Source organism: Tachypleus tridentatus, chromosome 12 (assembly GCF_004210375.1).
Source record: "Tachypleus tridentatus isolate NWPU-2018 chromosome 12, ASM421037v1, whole genome shotgun sequence".
In the NCBI taxonomy this organism is placed as follows: Eukaryota; Metazoa; Arthropoda; class Merostomata; order Xiphosura; family Limulidae; genus Tachypleus; species Tachypleus tridentatus.
The window spans coordinates 81,642,909-81,662,817 of NC_134836.1; the positions used below are offsets into that span (position 1 = coordinate 81,642,909).

The 19,909-nt window shown below is 30.2% G+C and overlaps 1 protein-coding gene across 1 annotated transcript in view; it reads left to right on the forward strand.

Annotated features, from left to right (window-relative positions):
• LOC143233805 (protocadherin Fat 3-like) overlaps positions 1-19,909 on the forward strand; it is a 163,173-nt gene that overhangs the window by 14,333 nt on the left and 128,931 nt on the right. Inside the window, exon 2 of the mRNA XM_076470494.1 lies at positions 17,225-17,290. Within this exon, the coding sequence (XP_076326609.1) occupies positions 17,225-17,290 (66 nt within the window). The remainder of the gene's footprint in view (positions 1-17,224; positions 17,291-19,909) is intronic.

Sequence of the window (19,909 nt, forward strand, 5' to 3'; positions counted from 1 at the left end):
AGTTAATCAAGGAAAATTGGTTAATTGCTTTGGAAAACGTTATTCAAGTGTAATAGTTGTTCAAGGAATATTAATCCATTTATTTAGAAAACTATATACAGGTATAAGACACAAGGAAAGCTTTATCCAAGCATAAACGTTATTCTAGGAAAAATGGTCAGTTTATTCAGAAGAAGAGTTTGTTTCACAATTGTTAAGACACATGCCATTTATTCGACCAATTTATAACAATGTGATGATTGTGATACCACACTATCTAAAATAAGTTCCGGAAAAAGCAAGTTGCGCATAATTTCAAGCTGATAATCATGTTTCTCTAACCACATTCCAAACTGACAATGACTTAGGGGCTTCATGACTAGGATCTAGCATGACTTGTTTAATAGTAAATAGGTATGTAATCGCATGCAATTGTGGGTTTCTCTGAAAACTGAACACATTGTCCTTGTAATTTCTATGTTTTTATGAGGCACATATACTTCGTTGTAAGATACTATATATGCATAAACTAACAACTTTAATACATGTGATCCATGGAAAGCACCTCTTTTTTGTTTTTACTTTTCTATGCACAAAATATACTCGTAATTTTTATTAGAAAAATATTTATGAAGAGGGTAAACAACCCTCCGACTTACATATAAAAATGTGTATATACATAATATATATAATGTATATATGTAGTTGATTATTAATTTGCTCAGTTTTGAAATTTATTATTTTCTATGCACTTGTAGCATAGCCTAAACAATATTCACGATATTTTTCGAAAGGTCCTCAAATATGACGTGGTATTTCTGGTTAACGATATCACTTCGAGATACCTACAGATATTACTGGGGACAATAGTAGTTGGCACAGGTTTGAATCTACCAAATCCCCTGATGTAATTGTTTTATTTTACGTTTGTTGGGCACAGAGTGTTGGACTTCGGTTTCTGAAAACTTCAAATCTATAGTTTGAAAGTATAGTTGCTGTAACACTACCGTGGATTCAATTAAATGATGAAACTATTTTGTTAGTTTTTAGAATCTGTAGTCTGTACTGGATGTATTTAAACATTTGACGATAAAAACTACCTTTACACCTCAGTTAATGATAAAACGTTATCATCTGGAGACGAAAAATTTATCTTCTTTTATTAATATTGTTGCTGAAAGGTACAGCTGACCTGTTTCGTTCACCGAGTTGCATCAGAGTAAAAGTAATTTATGTGAGTGTTTTTTTTAAATATGATTTCAAATATAGTTCTTGTATTTTGTTTTTGCAGTTCTCTTAAAACTTAGTGGCAATAAAATATTAACATTGGATAAAAGTGTGGAATTTATACGTTTGCACGTGAATAGTTGAAATAACCTTTATATTCTATCTTTAAGTGCGATTTTCAGAACTGTTTAAGCTCATATCAATATAATGAGGAATGGAAATATTAAACTTGTATTTTTTAACATGGGTTATTTACAGAACTAGTGACATAGTAAGTGTCATACTCTTGTATTAGGCCTGCTTTAACGGTTTAGTTTTTCCTATCGTTCTTCGTCTTCAAGTAATGAGTTGACCCACCTCAAAGTGCACATGTGATGAAACGTTTTAACAAAACACTTTAAAATGTGACCATGTTCATTTAGAACATAATAGTCAAGAGCCAGTTTTAGCTCAAGTGATTCTTTGTATATAGCGCTTTTAATTTTATAAGCTTTTTTATTAGAATTAGCCTTACATCAGTTTATTTTAAGACTTACTTGGTGAATTGTACAAATAAATGACAGATTAGTTTTAGATATCTAGAAAGCGTCATAAAATTTTACTTAAAAAACACTAGTCTAACTTTCTTTTAGAGTTCAGAGTTGGCATGGTTTCATCAAAATATTTACCCTATAATCTCCCGGTTAATCAGCGATAAGCTGACAGACGAGTAACGCTAAAATGTGTAGTTTGATACCCCTAAGTAGGCAGACAGTCCAATGTGTAGCATTTTCATAAAACAACCATATAAGTGTTATCTTACTTTATTCAAAGTAGAAGCTGTGATAAAATATTTTTTATAATTGTCAGCCTGCAATACGTGTGGAGAACGATCATATTACATTTACTTGCTAGATGACAATTTTAAGAACTAGTTAACGCTTTTTATTAAGCAAATTATCTTGATGTAGAAAAAATTAAAATGGACACATGCATCTGCATATTTACGTATCTACTTTTGTATGCACCATTTTTAGGCAAAATGCACCATTTTAATTTATACATAAATACCGATTTCATATATCCATCCCTACTATAAAATTATAATATAGATTCTATGGAAAAAATCATGCTAATTAAACATTCTTCTAATTGATGTATTATCTTTATTTTCATATAGTGTAGAGCTGATCAGATTGAGTCCTTTAAACAAGATTGTATATTATGCAAACTAAATTGTTATTTCAGGGTATTCAGTGTGAAAATAACAATAAGAACTAATTAAGGCTGCTTACATTCTAGAAGTGTTTATAAATATGTTAAAACAAACGTTCTTTTGTCTCTTCTTGAATAGTTTATTGAAAACCAAAACTATCTGGTTTCTATGAACATTATCAGAAGAAACTTAAAGCTTAAATCTGTTTAAAACTATGATGAAGATATTCATTACACAATAAAATTAAATTATTTAACTTAAATTAATTTAACGGATTGTTAAAAAGAAAACTAATTAAAAAACTGATAATAAATGGCATATTTAAAGATGAGTAGTTTTGGAAACGAATATAAAAAAATTGACGTATATTTACTGTTTTCTGTCATCTTCAAAATGTGTGACAGTTTGATCTCCTTAGGTCTATGACTTTGTTTCCCACAAACATATCTATAGGTACAGGTTTCACCATCTAGTGTAATGCTTAAATTGAATTAAGCATTAGTTAAAGCGCCAGACAAAAGTAAGTTAAAACATGATTAAAAACAATATTTAAGACCTGAAAACCTCAAGCTAAACGAAACTTCATCTGTTCCAAGAAACAACTCAGGAGTAATCCACAAAAATTTTAATGATAAAAAGCAATATTTGTTTTGGTTTTTTTCAGGTAAAAATTCTTTGCGATTATAAATCATAGAATATTTATGGAAAAACAAAATCAGTTTCTCAGAGATAATTCAATTAGAGAAATAATAATGTATTGATTTTCGAAAAATTAGTGTTAGAGTGTTGGCCAGAATTTATTTAGTGTAAGTTGTATAAACACAAATAATATTTTATATTAAAATTATTGAACTACAGCAAATTTAAATAGGCTTTATAGGTAAAAGCTTCTCTTGTGGAACAGCAGCTTTGTATTGATGTGGTCAGTGAGATAGCCTGTGGAGTCTTTTAGAGTATTGATGAAGGAAGCGTTGCTCACATACACACCAGGAGTACAGCGGTATGTCTATGGACGTACAACGCTACAAATCGGATATTAATACTCGTGGAGGGCAGATACGAATAACACATTGTGTGGCTTTGTGCCTCAGCATTTTTAATGTATTTGAGCTATAGGTACTTCAAAACAACCGAACTAAATAACTACGTTTGTGTAATTTTAGAATTGTTATACACTTGTGTTGTTGTTTAAAATGTTTGCATAATTCTCTTTATTTGTTGAAATATGATATGTAAATGAAAATCATTTTAAGACACATTTTCTAGAGGTTTGTTCAATAGAACAACGGCGTGTCATCACTTTTTTGCGCTACTACCTCTGCTAAAACCTGGCTGTGAACCATTTACAAACAAGTACCTGAAATGCCAATGCTACTAATTTACAGAGCTAAGAGGTTTGGCAAGGTTTGGGCCTCCTTGAACTACTAAGGTAATTCGGTGCGTTTCCCGGACCTCCAATTCACGTGCAGCTATAATCACGCATTTGTCTGTAGTAACGTGACATGCAGTCACGTGCATAAACACTTGTATTCGCTGAAATTCATGTTTTTGGATGTGACTGAATGTTCTCATTTATAAACAACATTAGTTTGAAGAAGAACTTACTACACGAATCAAAGTGCTGTAAAATACCTTCATACTCTTGTAACAAAACAAGTACATGATACTGGTGATAAACTGGCTTTCCCTGAACTATATATGAAACTAATCGCTTAATATGTACCCATGTTGATGGGTTGAGAATAATCCTCAGCAGTTGCTGAACGTCAAAACTCTTGTTTTTAATAATTTGAGTTTTTCTGTACTTAAAAGCATCGCCTTCAAGAGACAAATCATTTCTTAAGTTGGCATTGCTTACCAGATTCACTTCAGTAATAGTAACTTTCCATTTATTATCATAATATTCAGAGCAATTTTATTTTCCAAGTTACAAAAATATTAGGCAAGGATAAACGAATTTCTTTTCTCCCTCTGTTGCATTTATTATATTGTGTATTATTCTGAAGTTTAATTGTAAATTGGAAGTACGAAATGCAAAGAAATAAACACATCTACTGTTCTATTTGAAAATAACTAAAAAATATAAAAACATGTAAGGAAATTTAAAAAAAATTGAAGTAAAAGAGTTTGTTTGTTTGTTTTTTGGAATTTCGCACAAAGCTACTCGAGGACTATCTGTGCTAGCCGTCCCTAATTTAGCAATGTAAGACTAGAGGGAAGGCAGCTAGTCATCACCACCCACCGCTAACTCTTTGGCTACTCTTATACAAACGAATAGTGGGATTGACCGTCACATTATAACGCCCCCACGGCTGGGAGGGCGAGGATGTTTAGCGCGACGTGGGCGCGAACCCTCGGATTACGAGTCGCCAGCCTTACGCACTTAGCCATGCCAGGCCTAAGTTAAAGAGTGAATCCCACGTCTAAAAACAGTGTAACATAAGAACAGTTAGAGTAATTTCGATTTTTGAAGAAACTCCTAGAAATATAATATTTAAATATTTCGTATAATTCTTGATGACGAGAAACCCACTTGAAATTAAAATGTATCTCAGAACGGCTGGTATGGGTATTAATACATTTATTGATAAGGATAGAATAACGTTTCGACCTTCCTAGGCCATCTTTAGGTTAAGAAAAAGATGACTTAGGACTGTCGAAACGTTGTTCTCTCCTTATCAATAAAAGTATTAATACCCATGTCAGCCGTTCTGAGATACATTTTGTATAATTGATACTTGAAACTGTCAGTACTTTTTGAAACTATTAATACAGAGTTGAAAAAAGAACAAAAACAAGAGGATGTTTCACAAAATCTTCGTGTATTAACGACCATAATTTCGCCAGTAAATGCATCATTTGTGCCTCATGAAACCATGGTTGTTGTTAAATGAAGTTTTATGAAACCATGGTTGTTGCTAAATGAAGTTTTATGAAACCATGGTTGTTGCTAAATGAAGTTTTATGAAACCATAGTTTTTGCTAAATGAAGTTTTATGAAACCATGGTTGTTGTTAAATGAAGTTTTTGAAACCCTGGTTGTTGTTAAATGAAGTTTTATGAAACGTACAATTGTCTTTGCTCTTTTCTTCAGTTCTTTAAACATTTTTTTGTCATCACATCTACATATGTTCATGTTCAGAGATGTTTTTTCTATCCTCAATTGAGATACAATGAACTTCTGGATAAGTTTATTTGTGGTAAATTTTAAAATTTTAAGGACTTCTTCAGTAATGTGTTTTGTTTTCTTTAAGGTTTCATAACATAAATGAAATATGAATGATGAAGCAGCCTCACCTATCTTTGAATTAAATCACCTGAATCGGCCTCATTTCAAAGATTCTGTTAATAAACAAAATAAAGCTGGAAGTAACCATTTTATTTTGAACCTTATTTATTTTCTTAATGTTTTACTGGTAGAATAATATACTTCTTTTCGAGAACAAATTTAAATCGATGTCGGCTGCTGTTTCTGTAAGCGATAAAAGCAATTTGTTCATTGAGTACCTGCTTTTCTTGGTTTTTCTATCACACATGTGTTATTCCTTATATAAATCACAATTAGTGTCAAGCCCGTAGCTGGAGGGTGTCGGGGAAGCAAACGAACCTTCATCACTCCCGCCGAAGTTACGCCTCTCATGTTCTTGTAACACTGTTCATACATGAGGAAATAGTATTTTCATACTATCAGAGAAAATCTACTAGAAATGTTTGTTTGCAGCGATAATAAATGGATCATTGCATATCTTGGTTTATTTTCTTTGTTCCTTTGGTCTAAAAGAAACTTCTAGTTCCATACCTGGCTGTGGGGTTTTCAGTGTAGCATTAATTGTATATTAATAGTTTATTATAAAGTACAGTTGTTTGCTAACAATTAAATGCAGTATATGAATTGATTAGTTATATTTTCCATGTTATTTGAAGCAATACAAACTGTGAACAAAATGAATTCAAAATTCAATTTGTTAGTTTTCATTAATCAAAAATTAAATGAAAGCTGTAAGTATGTAACTTGCTGTTTATCATAGAAATCGTTTTATTACATTTGAGTATCTGTGTAACTTATCTGTATAAAACTTATTATATTTCCGACATTAACAATGACATACGTCATACAATATTCAGTGTAGTTTTGTTTATTTTTCTACATGTTGTAAACAACAATTAAAAGTGAATATAAATAATCCCCAAATTTCTTGTTTTGTTTAAAAATCCATCAGTTAAAATCACAAACGATAATTTACAGCGTATAGATTAATGAAACTTTACAGAGATTGTACTTCAGATAGTACGGAAATGGGATATTCTTAAGTCAGGAGACGATAAAACACTATATAACATCCTTTTGACCTATACTGGGCATAGTCTTTTCCCGCAATGTTGTTTTTTCATATGGAAAGATTGATTTCGAGCACAAAACATACAGCTTATAAACTAACATTTCTCAGGTTGTTGTTGTTGTTTTTACTAACTTGTAGCAGTTTGTTAAGTGATCTTCGTGTTACCTATATCTTATGCCTGGTTCAAAACACTATTGAAGATTTTTAGTGTTCTTAAATGTAGTGTATCTCATGTAAAAGAATCGTTAATCGTTTCCTGGTATTCATTGAAGAAATATTCATTGCGTAGTGTTCTAAAATCTTTACACGTGACGTTTTCAGAAGCCTGTCACGTGTAAGAACCTGTAACGTGGTGATGCATTAGCTTTTGGGGTTAAATACATTCTATAAGGAATAAAACAATCAAAAGAGATCGTGCTGTGCTAAGTTCACTGCAAATAAAACAAGTAACGTTCCAGAACGTTTCACGTTTTCGGTATATCTTCCGCTACAAGGTTGCATACACCTTGGCATGTAGCTTTATTCGCAGCATTTGGCTCCAATTATTTTGTTTTAAACCATATGGATGCTTCAATGAACAATTTTACATAATGTTTTTAAAATGTTACCCTTTTTTATAAACTAAATAACAACAGGTATTCAACGATTTTTAAATGTTATAAAATAGTTGCTCTTAATCTTTCTAAGGACTTGAGCTGTGTCCGTAATTAAAAAAAACTGAGTGCCCATCAGACAATGCCAATATAAATTGGTGTTTTTGCACCTTCTGTATCAGGCTGTAATTGAACTTTAAATATATTAAAATTTGATTAAAAAAACGCACTAGATTAATGGCTATGTCAAATATGAGAAATATTTACTAATAACTTATTGATTTACATAAATTCCTTCAGTGATAAGCAATATATGTGTTAACTATACAATTTCATAAGAAAACATCAAATTAAGAGTGCGAAGCAATTTGTTAATTAGGTATTATGGGAAATTTAGTAAAATCCTTAAATATAAAACCTACTAAGTAACATAATAAAGCTAATGTGAGAAATAAGATATCGAACTTTATAAAAATAAAACAGGAACTCTTACAAGTGTTGACTAAACTGTCGTAATTAATTGAAATAAGTATTTATTACCCGTGGGAAGCCTGTATCGGTTCTGTTACTTATAATAACGTAAACAGTTTTTACTAAATGTTGTATACCAGTCTTAAATAAAAAAAACAAGAAATGTGTTGTTTTAATTTTTCTTTTAGTTCCAAAGCTATCGGTTTAAATATAATAAGTGGATGATAATCTTTAATTTCAAAATGTTAATTTTCCTCATGATATATTATCATATTTCAAACAGCGTATAGACGAACATTTTGTTATAAAAACAGAAACATAGAAACAACACTACGAAATTTCAATTAATGCTTTGAAACTTTTAAAATATAATTCAAATAAAAGTAATGCATTTTAAAGTAATACTGTGAAACTATATAAGAAAACAAGGAATGAAAATAAGAAAATATTGTAAATAAAATATACTGCGATAAAGTTTAAGGACAATTTTGTAAACTGTAAAATAACTTTGACGTCAGACTAAAAAATAGCTAATCCTCAATAACTTTTGAATTGTGAGTTAATTTCTGACAAGATTATTTCTCTCCATTATTCACTGAAGTTCTGATACACTTTACCAACAGTTTAATTTTACTTTTGAAGATAATGTTATCATATTACCCTTTCGATTTAGTTTTCTTTCTTAAAAATATATATCGTTTATTTTATGTTGTCTTACACTCTTACACCAAATATAATTTAACAAACTACTCTTTATGTTTTGGTAAGGCTTTCATCTTTTTAAATAAACAGAATAGACTCTGACTAAAATATCAATCCCTCATGCTGATTGACGTCTAACCAGTGTTTGTATTTTTAGATACTTGTGCTATTCTGGACTTTGTTGTTACATCATTTTGTGATTACAATACGCTTACAAAAGTGTATCAATTTTTGGTTGATAAAATAAAACTGTGAAGCTGTAAAAAGTCAATAAACGGTTGGAAAATCCACATTATATTATTTAACAATGTATTATAATCTGTTTCTGTGTTAGTTCCTTCTAATTTTATGCAACATAATTCATAAAATCAGCGACAGAAATGAATCGGAGCAAAATACTTTTCGTGAAATAAAACAATTGTTTGAAGCATAATCAGTGCTATTTAATTTTAAAGCAATTCTTTGATCTGGCTTGATGTAAGATTAAAATTTATATTGCTTTTTTACAAATTAGGCTTGATATTTTTGACAAAATTGCTTAAATTAATAAGAGTATTGTTTGTTTGTTTGTTTGTTTTTTAATTTCGCGCAAAGCTACGCAAGGGCTATTTGCGGTAGCCGTCCCTAATTTTGCAGTGTGAGACTAGAGGGAAGGCAGCTAGTCATCACCACCCATTGCCAACTCTTTAGCTACTCGTTTACCAACGAATAGTGGAATTGACCATCACATTATAACGCCCCCACGACTGAAAAAGCGAGCATGTTTGGTGCGACGGGGATTCGAAACCGCGACCCTCAGATTACGAGTCGAACGCCTTAACCCACCTGGACATGTTGGGCTCAGTAATAAGAGAGCTTCAAAGATTTCTCACACAAATAAGGAGAATGATAAAATTCAAATTACATTATATTTTCACTATTTCTATAGGTTGAATAAGACAAATATCTAACCAAATTTTATATCTTAATTCGAGCCTTTACTTATGTACTACCAAATGTTTCTATTAGGACTGTTTACGGTTTTTCTTTAAAATCTTTGTTTCAGAATTTCGCTCAGAGCTACACAAAGAACTATCTGTGCATAGCCATCCCTGATTTTAAACCAATAGATTGGAGATAAAGCAGCTAGTCATGGCTTCCACCCACTGTAATTCTTAGATTGCAGTTCCAGGTCCAAACTGCAGAGCTAGTTTTATATATACATAGGTTGTTAACCATGAATTCTCAGATTCACAGTCCGGTAACGTTAATCATTAGGTCCGAACTAAAACAAATAAGAAAAATAATAATGTGAAATAATGATTATTTTATTTTTATTGAGTATTAAACATTTTAACGAACAACCATTGCAGTACTTCCAATTTTAACCTATGAAGAATCAATATATATTTTGTAACTGATTGATACACACATATTCGTGACATTCATTCTTTGCTTTTTTAAAACTTGTTACTGATTCATTTAAGTTTGTCGTTTAAACGTCTTTACAATATAAATAATAAATAATTATTATATCTTATAAACGTTATTCAAATTATGATGAAAATAACTAATTAATTTGGCAGTTGTTTCATAAAAAATAACAAGCGACATTACTGAATACACCGTCCTTTCTGGAGATTAAAACAAACAATGGTCATTATGTTGACAATGCTATACAACTAACATCATATAGTCAAGTATGAGATACTCATTTATTGTGGTAATATCGCAGAAAATTAACTTACAAAGGACATTCAGAATCAGTGCCTAATACAGACTGATTTAATGATGCTAAAAGTCACGTTCGGTTTCTAGCCAGTTTTAACTAGCAAATCTTGTGTCATTCGTGATCCGTAACTCCATTTCTCTGTGACCGGAACGTTGCAATTAAACGTGTGCTTAATCAAAGAAATTATGAGTTTAAATAAGATCTTAAAGTGCAACAATTGTTCATTAGTTTCCGGGTGTATGAAACTTACAGGATACTTATATTCGTCCTTCGTTTTATAGATCCATAAAAAAACGAGGTTTTGGACATTCGATGTTAGAAAGAAACGTTAACACTAATAACTTCGATAAGTTGGTGGCATTAATGGTGAAACGCGTCTTTTACGTGGTGGGAAGAGCACAGATAGCCCGTTGCGTAGCTTTGTACCCAACTTTAAACAACAACAATCCTCTACTTGTTTCTTTGTGTATAGCTATGAAACTTTATCTATCAAGAAATGAAAAATAATTAACTCACAACAAAACCAATTTTCTCCAGCGATTGTTTGTTTACTTGTAATAAATTGGAAATTATTGAAAGTAATCGATGCCATTTCTATATAAGCTGTTTCATTTACTTCGACAAAAATCAACTCAAAACAGTATACTGAATGAATAACAAACAACAGCTGAACAGGACATTATAACACACTAAGCTACGGATCGTCACCTGAAAACGAAACAAATCAATTTGAAACTAAAACAAAATTTTTACTGTTTCAGTTAATTATTAAATATTCCATTTTATCCAGCAGGAGCGGTGTTTTTTTTATATTTTATAAATGGAAAAGTCTACGTCTGTATATTTCTGAAGATACATTGAGCTTTATGAAGGATAATTATACCATGTCAGCAGATTCAAGATATTACTTTTCATAATTAAATTTTCTTTACTTTATACTAACGTTGTTCTAAAAAGCACATTCATTAATGTATGAAGACGTAAAACGTGTATTTATTATTAACAATATCATACTCATCGATATGTGAGGACCTATAACGTAGTTTTATGATTAAAGGAAAATTGCAGAACTTCAAAATACTTTAAAATTTGCCTCCATTGCAAGTTTTCGACACCCATACTGAAGTGTTTGAGGCATAAATCTGTACAAATGGTGGTAACTAACACATTTCTTGAATGCAAGCAGTGTTTTAAACAAAATTATTAGATGTTGCTTGGTTTATAAAGTAAATACATAAAAATGTATATTTGTGACAGATTATCGTTTTTCTTCCATTTACCTTTGTGGTGTCTAACTGTTCAGACCCTGAAACGTAGGTATAAAAAAGTCTGTTAAGAGTAAGTAGACTGGTGAAAAATAAACAACATAAAATAATATTTATTCGGAATCATCGCTTGTGTTTGTTATGGTGTTATAAAAACATGTCAATAAGCAAAAAACTTTATTTCAGAATATTAAATATTTGTTATCGTAAGACCTAAAGTTTGTATTTTTACCGAAGTAAGTGGTAACACATGAGTTTCCGTAACTACAGTATGTATATGGATGGTATGTGATATTAAACAACTAATCAAGAGAACGAAACAAATAATTAGTTTTAACTTAGGAATTAGGTTAAAGAACGCTTACCAGACTTATATATACTATGGTTTCTCTGCTCACAGATGTTTGCTTACTACAGTACTCTTGTATCAATTGTTGTCCATTAGAAAGGTTGTGACCATGAATATGAAGAAACTAAATGTGATACGAAAAGAACATTTAATATTACAATTGACAAATAAATTTGACGTTTGAATGAATAGAATTATATGGATGTCATATTGGGGAAGTAGTGAATATCTTTACTGTGCCTGCAGAACTGTAGTACTAGAAAAAAGACAATTCAAAAGAAAGTTAGTTCAAGGTTCAACCTATCACGACGACACGTTATATCTTTCTATCTAAAAACGTGAAGAATGTATCTGTTTAGGAAGCAACTGCGCACGAGCGTTTATAAATTGTCGGAAGACGTATGATTATGCTGCCCTCTGGCTTATAATATAATATCAGGTGTGGGGGAAGGGTAAATCCAGTGGGTAATAACAAACAAGACAAATGACAGAGAGCAATCCCTCTGCTCAAACATCACGCCAATGTTTTTACAATTGAGAGGTGGTTTTAAAATGTCCTAATCATCAGAAGAGGTCTTAGTCATTCTTGAGCCCCAGACACAATTCAATAAATGGGGCTTCATAATGACAAGAATACTTAAAAGTAGATTGAAAGGTATAGTATCTGTGATTGAAGTGGAAGAGAATTGTGGAAACATTTTTATAGGTCAAAAAACTGAAGAACGGTTCATAATATTTTGTCAATCATGTAATTTTCAGAACTTTGATGTTATTGATAAGATCTTTATTACAAATGTCTTATGTTTATATTACTTTTTAAGAATGTTTCCTGCCTTCATAAAATAATATGAATGAAAATTTAGTTCCGATAATACAATGTAGTGTATAAGTAATGATACAATGTAGTGTATAAGTAATGATACAATGTAGTGTATAAGTAATGATACAATGTAGTGTATAAGTAATGACACAATGTAGTGTATAAGTAATGACACAATGTAGTGTATAAGTAATGATACAATGTAGTGTATAAGCAAATACAAAAATAACCAGTTTCAAATGTGTGTTAATTTTCATTTCTTCGAATATCTAAAATAATAATCTGCTTAGAAAATTGTTAATGAGGACAAGTTTCAGCTTATTGGATGTATTCCAATAGTAAAGGAAGTGTTTCAATATATTCTGTCTGAAATTAGTTGGGTAACTTGTCAAGACCACAGTTGTTTTTAAGAGTTTTGTTTTTGTTTTAGCGAGATGCTACACAAAGTCTCTATCGTAGTTAGTCATTTCTAATAGAAAAACAGCTAATCAACAACATTGACGGCTTACTCATGGAATGCACTGTTCTGATCGAATAATTCAACTATCGCTCTGATCACGTACAACGTCCCAAGCTGGGAAGTGTATTTTTGGCAACGTTAATCATTAGCCCTTGTCCGTCCATATTGTTGATTATTTTAGAAGTGCACTATTGAGATTTGATTTGGCAACCACTCAAGATCTATGAGAAAAAAGAATGAACATTTAAATATTATAAGATGCATGTAAAAACTGTGGATTTATATTGTAAATTTAATGTTATAAATTTATATACATGTCCTACGTATTACCATGGTAAATTAGAATTTTACTCAAATAAGAGGTTGAGTCTAACAACGCAAAATGCATATTTTTCTTTATGTTCATTAGCCTTAAGATTTTGGCCAGTATTGTATATATCTCTCTATTTTCAATGACATTAAACGTAATTATACCCCTTACAAAATAAAATAGATGTATTTATGGACCATTTAGAAACAGATAATAGAATCGAGCATAAATAACCCTTGGCATTTTAAAGCATATACGGAAAGTTTAATACTAAGTGAATTAATGAATTAAAGACGTAATAGTGACATATTTAATCACACCAACGGTTGTCCTAGAAAACCGCTGAGGAGTTGGTGTTTTATTTGTGTTGTATACTAGTCAGTGTATATGATTTCTATTTTAAAAGGGAAGTTAAAAGTGATAAAGGCTTTAAAAATAAGTTATGTGGTTATTTGTTTTATAAATGAGACTTGTGATCTATGTGGATGGGGCAACATTCTTTACTGTAGTAAACATTTGGTGATAAAGGTTAATACAGTGATTCCGAACACAGACATTATAGTGATGACTTCTAGCACATTACTGTTGTTTGTACTTTCGAAACACACACACTGTACTTGCACTAGAGGGACTTGGATCACTTGTTTGTTGTTAAGATTTCTGCAACAAAACAGTAACAGAGTAAAATAAGCACAATTCTGAACTAGAATACTGAACACAGGCCTAAAGAGAGAAAGAAACAATTGACACACATACCGCACAAAATTGGATTTTATAATACTTTAGTTCATTATTATACAACTCAGACATCTGAAAGTCCTCACATAATAGATTATTCAACCTAGGCTGGTAAATTAAAATTTGAAAGAAGACGGCTATACATCTTCACAGTTAATAGTTAATCTCAACAAAAAGCGTGGTCTCCAAGAACAGTGAGGCAGCCTAGTACTAATATTGAATGTTTAAAATTAAAGTATTAATAACGTTACAAAGCACCCTCTAGAACTGTTCTGAAAAGGCCGTATACAGGGTATCTTTAGTGTATGACGTTTCGTAACAGGATAGGATGCATCTTTAGAAATACTCGCATATTCATTTGATGAGTGTACAGATCATTTCATTCGATAAATTCTCCTTCAAGGAATATGTTTATCATTTAACAAGATGGATGTTGGCGTTAATGTATTGTAAATCTGCAAATTATCTGTGTTATTTACATAAAAGTATATAATCTATAAATTATTTTCTGTGTGATGGTTCTAAGTAGTGCTAATTAGCTTTATTTTTTATAATGAGCAATGTTTTAGTTTACATTTAAGCTTTGAACATTAGTGACAAAAGACTAATATATTTTTATTAGCAAGACAATCAGGCAGTATTCTACAGTCAGAAGCTAAGTTCTCAGATTAAATATTTACAAATTTACAGATTTACAAATAAAGTACAGATTTAAACCAGAATTATGAATGCAAAAACTATGTTACTCATACTTCCTACTGTAAATATTACATATTTAAAGGAGTAATAGCTACATAATTTTATGAAAGGTTCAGTTCGATATGTATGTTCATTTTCTTTTCACTTCTCCTTTGCAGTAAAGTTAACAGCTGCGCAAGAGTTGTTGACTGCACGTTTAGTCGTTCGACACTGTGTACCAAGAGTTGAGTATCCGACACCAGTTCTATCAAGAGCTTATACAATCTATAATTTTTTGTCCAGTTTAGTGGTGCGCTTTATGCAAGTTTCAACTTTGTGAATTTGTATTTGTAAAATCTGAGGGACAACTCTTATAAACTGAGAAGTTTGCAGTGTAATATCTTATATTCTCACTTTATAAACATTAAATTTCTTCGAACTGTCTTATCGTCTAAATATATCATCATTCAGCGCTGAAAGTAAAAATGAACATTGTAACAATATTTATAGCTTGTTTCCATATGATTGACGATCAATTAGCTAGATAAAAACTCAGATTTAAGATAATGAGAAATTATAACAGAAACGTAAAGTAGCACACAAAGTAACGTTTAAGTGAGTGACTCAAGAAAACTTCTTTGAAAATAACTTTAAACTCACTTTATCAGATAATTACGAATGGAATGTAAAATATTTTTACTTGGTAAAACATGTTGAGGAAATAGAATAACTGTTTGGTATCATTTCCTCTACTTTAAATATGTTATAATTAGAATGATGCTTTTATGTGTTAATTTTGTTTTAATATAGTTTTGCTTTACCTTACCGTGGCTCTCTATTGCAAGCCACGAAGTTTATTCATTTATTTAACTCATCATTGTAGAAGCTAATTTAGTGAAAACTAGGAAATACTATATGTTGCACAATATCCTAATTCAATGAAGACTTCAACATACAATATGTTCCACTTGTGCTTGATTTTTGAGGTGAGCAAAAAAACATTAGTAACAAGTACTAATGATGTTTCAATTTGAACATTATGTCTTGTGTCATAAACATAATAATTTAATGAAAAACTAAAAACAAAGAAGTTCACACTTTTCTGTAAGCATAATTTTCGTCTCGCATAAAAAACACGGTTTCAGTTTGACATCTATCTGAACCTGAAATGTTGTAAATCATTTCAGACATACAGTACATGGTTTCAGTTCAACGCTTCTCTGAATCCATAATACATATAGTGTAAAGCCAGTCATTTCATACAAACAGTGCTAGTTTTAGTTGGACGCTTCTCTGAATATATAATAGTGTAAGATCAGTCATTTCACACATAAGAGATCATTCTTGTTATCTGTAGAATCTTTCAGCTTTGTGATGATTTTTTATAGAAACTATAATTTATCGAAATTAATTTCATGTATTTCCTTCATAAATGTAATTTTAATAATACTTCAATAAATTTTTAACGTTCATGATAGTGTGTGAATACCTTAACATACCATATAACATGTTTTTTGTATATATGATATAATATAGCATGTTTATACATTTATATGACACAAAATAATAAAGTATTTACGTATTTATTGTTTTGGTTTTATCGAAGAAACACGTTGAAGAGTTTTTTTTACTTTTAGAGTTATCATATACTCAACTGTCCATTATTTATAATCTGAAGTTTTGTGCTCTTAAGTTGGTGCCAATAAAGTACTTAACTAACGTTGTAAAATACATCGTATTTACAACACAAGATAAGAAGTTAGCATTAGTGCTTTCATGTATTGAACAATATCATTTACAACTATATATAATTATTCTTATTTGATATTTTCGATTTTAGTGCTTCTTTCTCATAAGTTAAACTTGGTTCTACAAAAGAAATAATGTAAATTATCAACTCTAATATATTTATAGTCTCTAAAGAAATAAAAAAAAATTAACAGTAATTATATTATTGTGTATTTAGAAATTATAATTTCACATAAATGCTCTGTGTGCTTACAGACAGTATATTAGATAGTTAAATTGTTTGTCTTTGTATAAGTTTATGAACCAAAATCCTTTTATTTACGTAAAACTTTGGTATGTATAACTTTATGTATGTATAGGAGAAACAGTAATAGTACCCTGTATATTAGCACATCACCATTAAGGAGAAATCTCTGACAGCAAAAGAATTTCACTATCAAGACATTCTTTGATATAATGTTGACTAACTTTTATCAATATTCTTGTTTTTATGATTTATTTAGGGAATATAAGCAGTAGAAATTTCATGTATTAACTTTCGTATTTCTTAACTTTTGAAAAAAAAAGTATTAATACACAAACATCTGTGTGTGTGTATATGTATATATTATTTTTAATGTTTTTACTATTTTATCAGCCTGCCAGTTTTATCCTCTAAATGAAAACCGTCGATTTGAACGGGTATCAGAAAATATTCCAGTTGGTAAGTTGTAACGTTTTAGTTTTCTTTTTTTTATAAGAAGATTACTTATTTCCAAACCTAGAAAATACACATAAGCTAAAGTGTACAGCTATAAAAGTTTCATTTTTGATTTTAACTTAAACATGTAGAAAAGTACATTTTTAAAAATGTTATTTTACTGATGTCTTTTTAGTAGGCTTTAACTGAAAAGTAAATTAGAAATACGAAACACATTTAATTTTGTAGTTTAATTAAATGGAAGTTAATGAGAAACATAATTAACATTATCAATAGAAGTGAAAATAATGGCTGATTTACATTTTTATTGAATTAAAATACAAAACCAGATATCATTCCTAATTTCATATTTTTCATTTATTTCAGTTAATTTTATTATCAATATACAGAAACACATTTTTACAATTGATCATTGATTAATCACATTATAACTGCGAAATTGTTCATTACAATAAATTAGGTTTAGAGAATAATATTTTATTCTCATAAGTATAGTGAGATTATCCTAGTCTTTCAAATGGTCTTTGCCTTGAAAAACTTAATATAGATTTTATAATAAAGTTTCTTTATAGCTAATTTTCTCAAAAGCAATAAGTGAAATAAATTTCATAGCAAAACTTACTTGACTGATGAATCAACTAAGTCATTAAGTTAAACATAAATAAGTTAATAAAGAACATTAAGATTTGCATAATTTAATATTTTTTGTTCACGAGTGTTAGTAACCTGGATTACTAAGTGAACATTTCAGATAAAAAAAATGGCTTGTGAGAACTTGCAATAATAAATTGTTTATCGTACTAAATAAAGTTTATCTATATTTCATTTTCATTTGCAAGTAAAATATTGTGTTTTGTTTTATTATTAACTATAAAAGAACTGAATCGGCTGTCACTGCTGTGTCAACCTTAGAAATAGAATTCAAATTTTATTTTTATCAACCGTTAAACTTAGCGCTAAGCCATCTGGAGAAGGGTGATGCAAAATATTGAATATTATTCTATTTTGTAGTTGCTTTTATTGCTTTACAATTAATATTTCATATTATAATGTTTTTGTAACGTTGGCATAACAGACATTATTTTAAATCTTTCCCAAATACTTGTACTGGCAAGAATTAAGTTAGAGTCTGACGATTTTCTTTTGCCTTAAATTCCAGATTCCGTTACAAAATGGCTTTTGTGTGATTGAGAATCTGATAAACAGTTATTTTATAAAAACAAAATAGATAAATATCCTGCTAAAAACACCCTAAATTTAGACAACATTCGATGTTATTATGGAGTTAAAGACTTTAGTTTTGGTTAACTTATGCCTTCAGCTTTCTGTATTTTAGAAAACATAATTGTGATTGTATTAGGAAATTGCTACAAAAGAACGAGATGTATCCGTTTGAATAACCGTCATGCTTTGTTGTCAGCGAGGGATGCTCTAGTGATTTTAGACAAACTGATTCAGTTGAGACATGATTGTACTACAGCATGAAATGAACTGATAGCTTCCTTAATTTTGAATCACTGATTTTGATGTTATAGCGTAACAGAGGCAATTTATTTCATAAAATTGTTTCCTGGTTTAAATTTGTCAGTTTTACATTTATCGGAAACAGATTTTGGAATTTTTTTTTAGCCAAGTTTAACATAGAAGTATTTCGTAATTGGAATATAAATAAGTGGTGTCATGTATTTTTCATAACAAATATAAGGTTTCAAAATATACAAATTAAAATTCTGCTCCTTTTATTTCGAAACTATTTTTAAAAGAATCTTTCAGTATTTTCAGTCATTTTTACTGTTGCTGTTATCCTAGTACAAAGTTACACAATGTGCTATTCGCTCTGTCCACCACTTGAAACAGAGCCTCTTGTTTTAGAGTTGTAAGTTTATGAACCTGCCACTGACTCACCGGTAACCTTATTCTGCTTCACATTCTTATTACCTGCTCCTTGGTAGCTCAGCAATCAGTAAGCGGACTTTAAACACTAAAATTCGAATTTCCCTACCCGTGATGGGCAGAGGATAAATTGTTTAACGTGTATCTTTTGGCTTTACCACAAACAAACCTCCATAAACATTTCTTTCATTTTGTCTTTACCATTCATATTTTTCACTTGTCCATCTTAATCAACTATATCTGAAGACATTGTACATTATATTCTTTTACCTACATTGTCTGCTTGAAGTTGATTTTTTGACGGTCGAGACATCTGTAATCTCATTACCTATTTTACCTTCGCCTCTTTACTTATTATTGAACTTTTATGCCTACCGATCTATGCATCATTATCCTTTCAAATAATCATTTTACAGTTTTTACAAAGAAAATATCTTTAAATTTTACTTTAGATAAACCATTCTCATACAGTATTTCTTTTTGTCATTTTGTGCTGCATTATTATTTTACTAACCCACAGTTGTTTAGCGGTAAGTCCTAAGGCTTATAACACCAAAAAAATCAGGTTTCAGTACCTTTGGTGAGCTAATAACAAATAGCATGTTGTGTAGCTTTGTGCTTAAAAGCAAACAATGTATTTTAATAAGGTATTTAGATATCACAAACGAGAAAAAATTGTCGTTATTAATTTTCATTTGGGGAGGCTCCACTTTCCCTCTAGTGGCACAG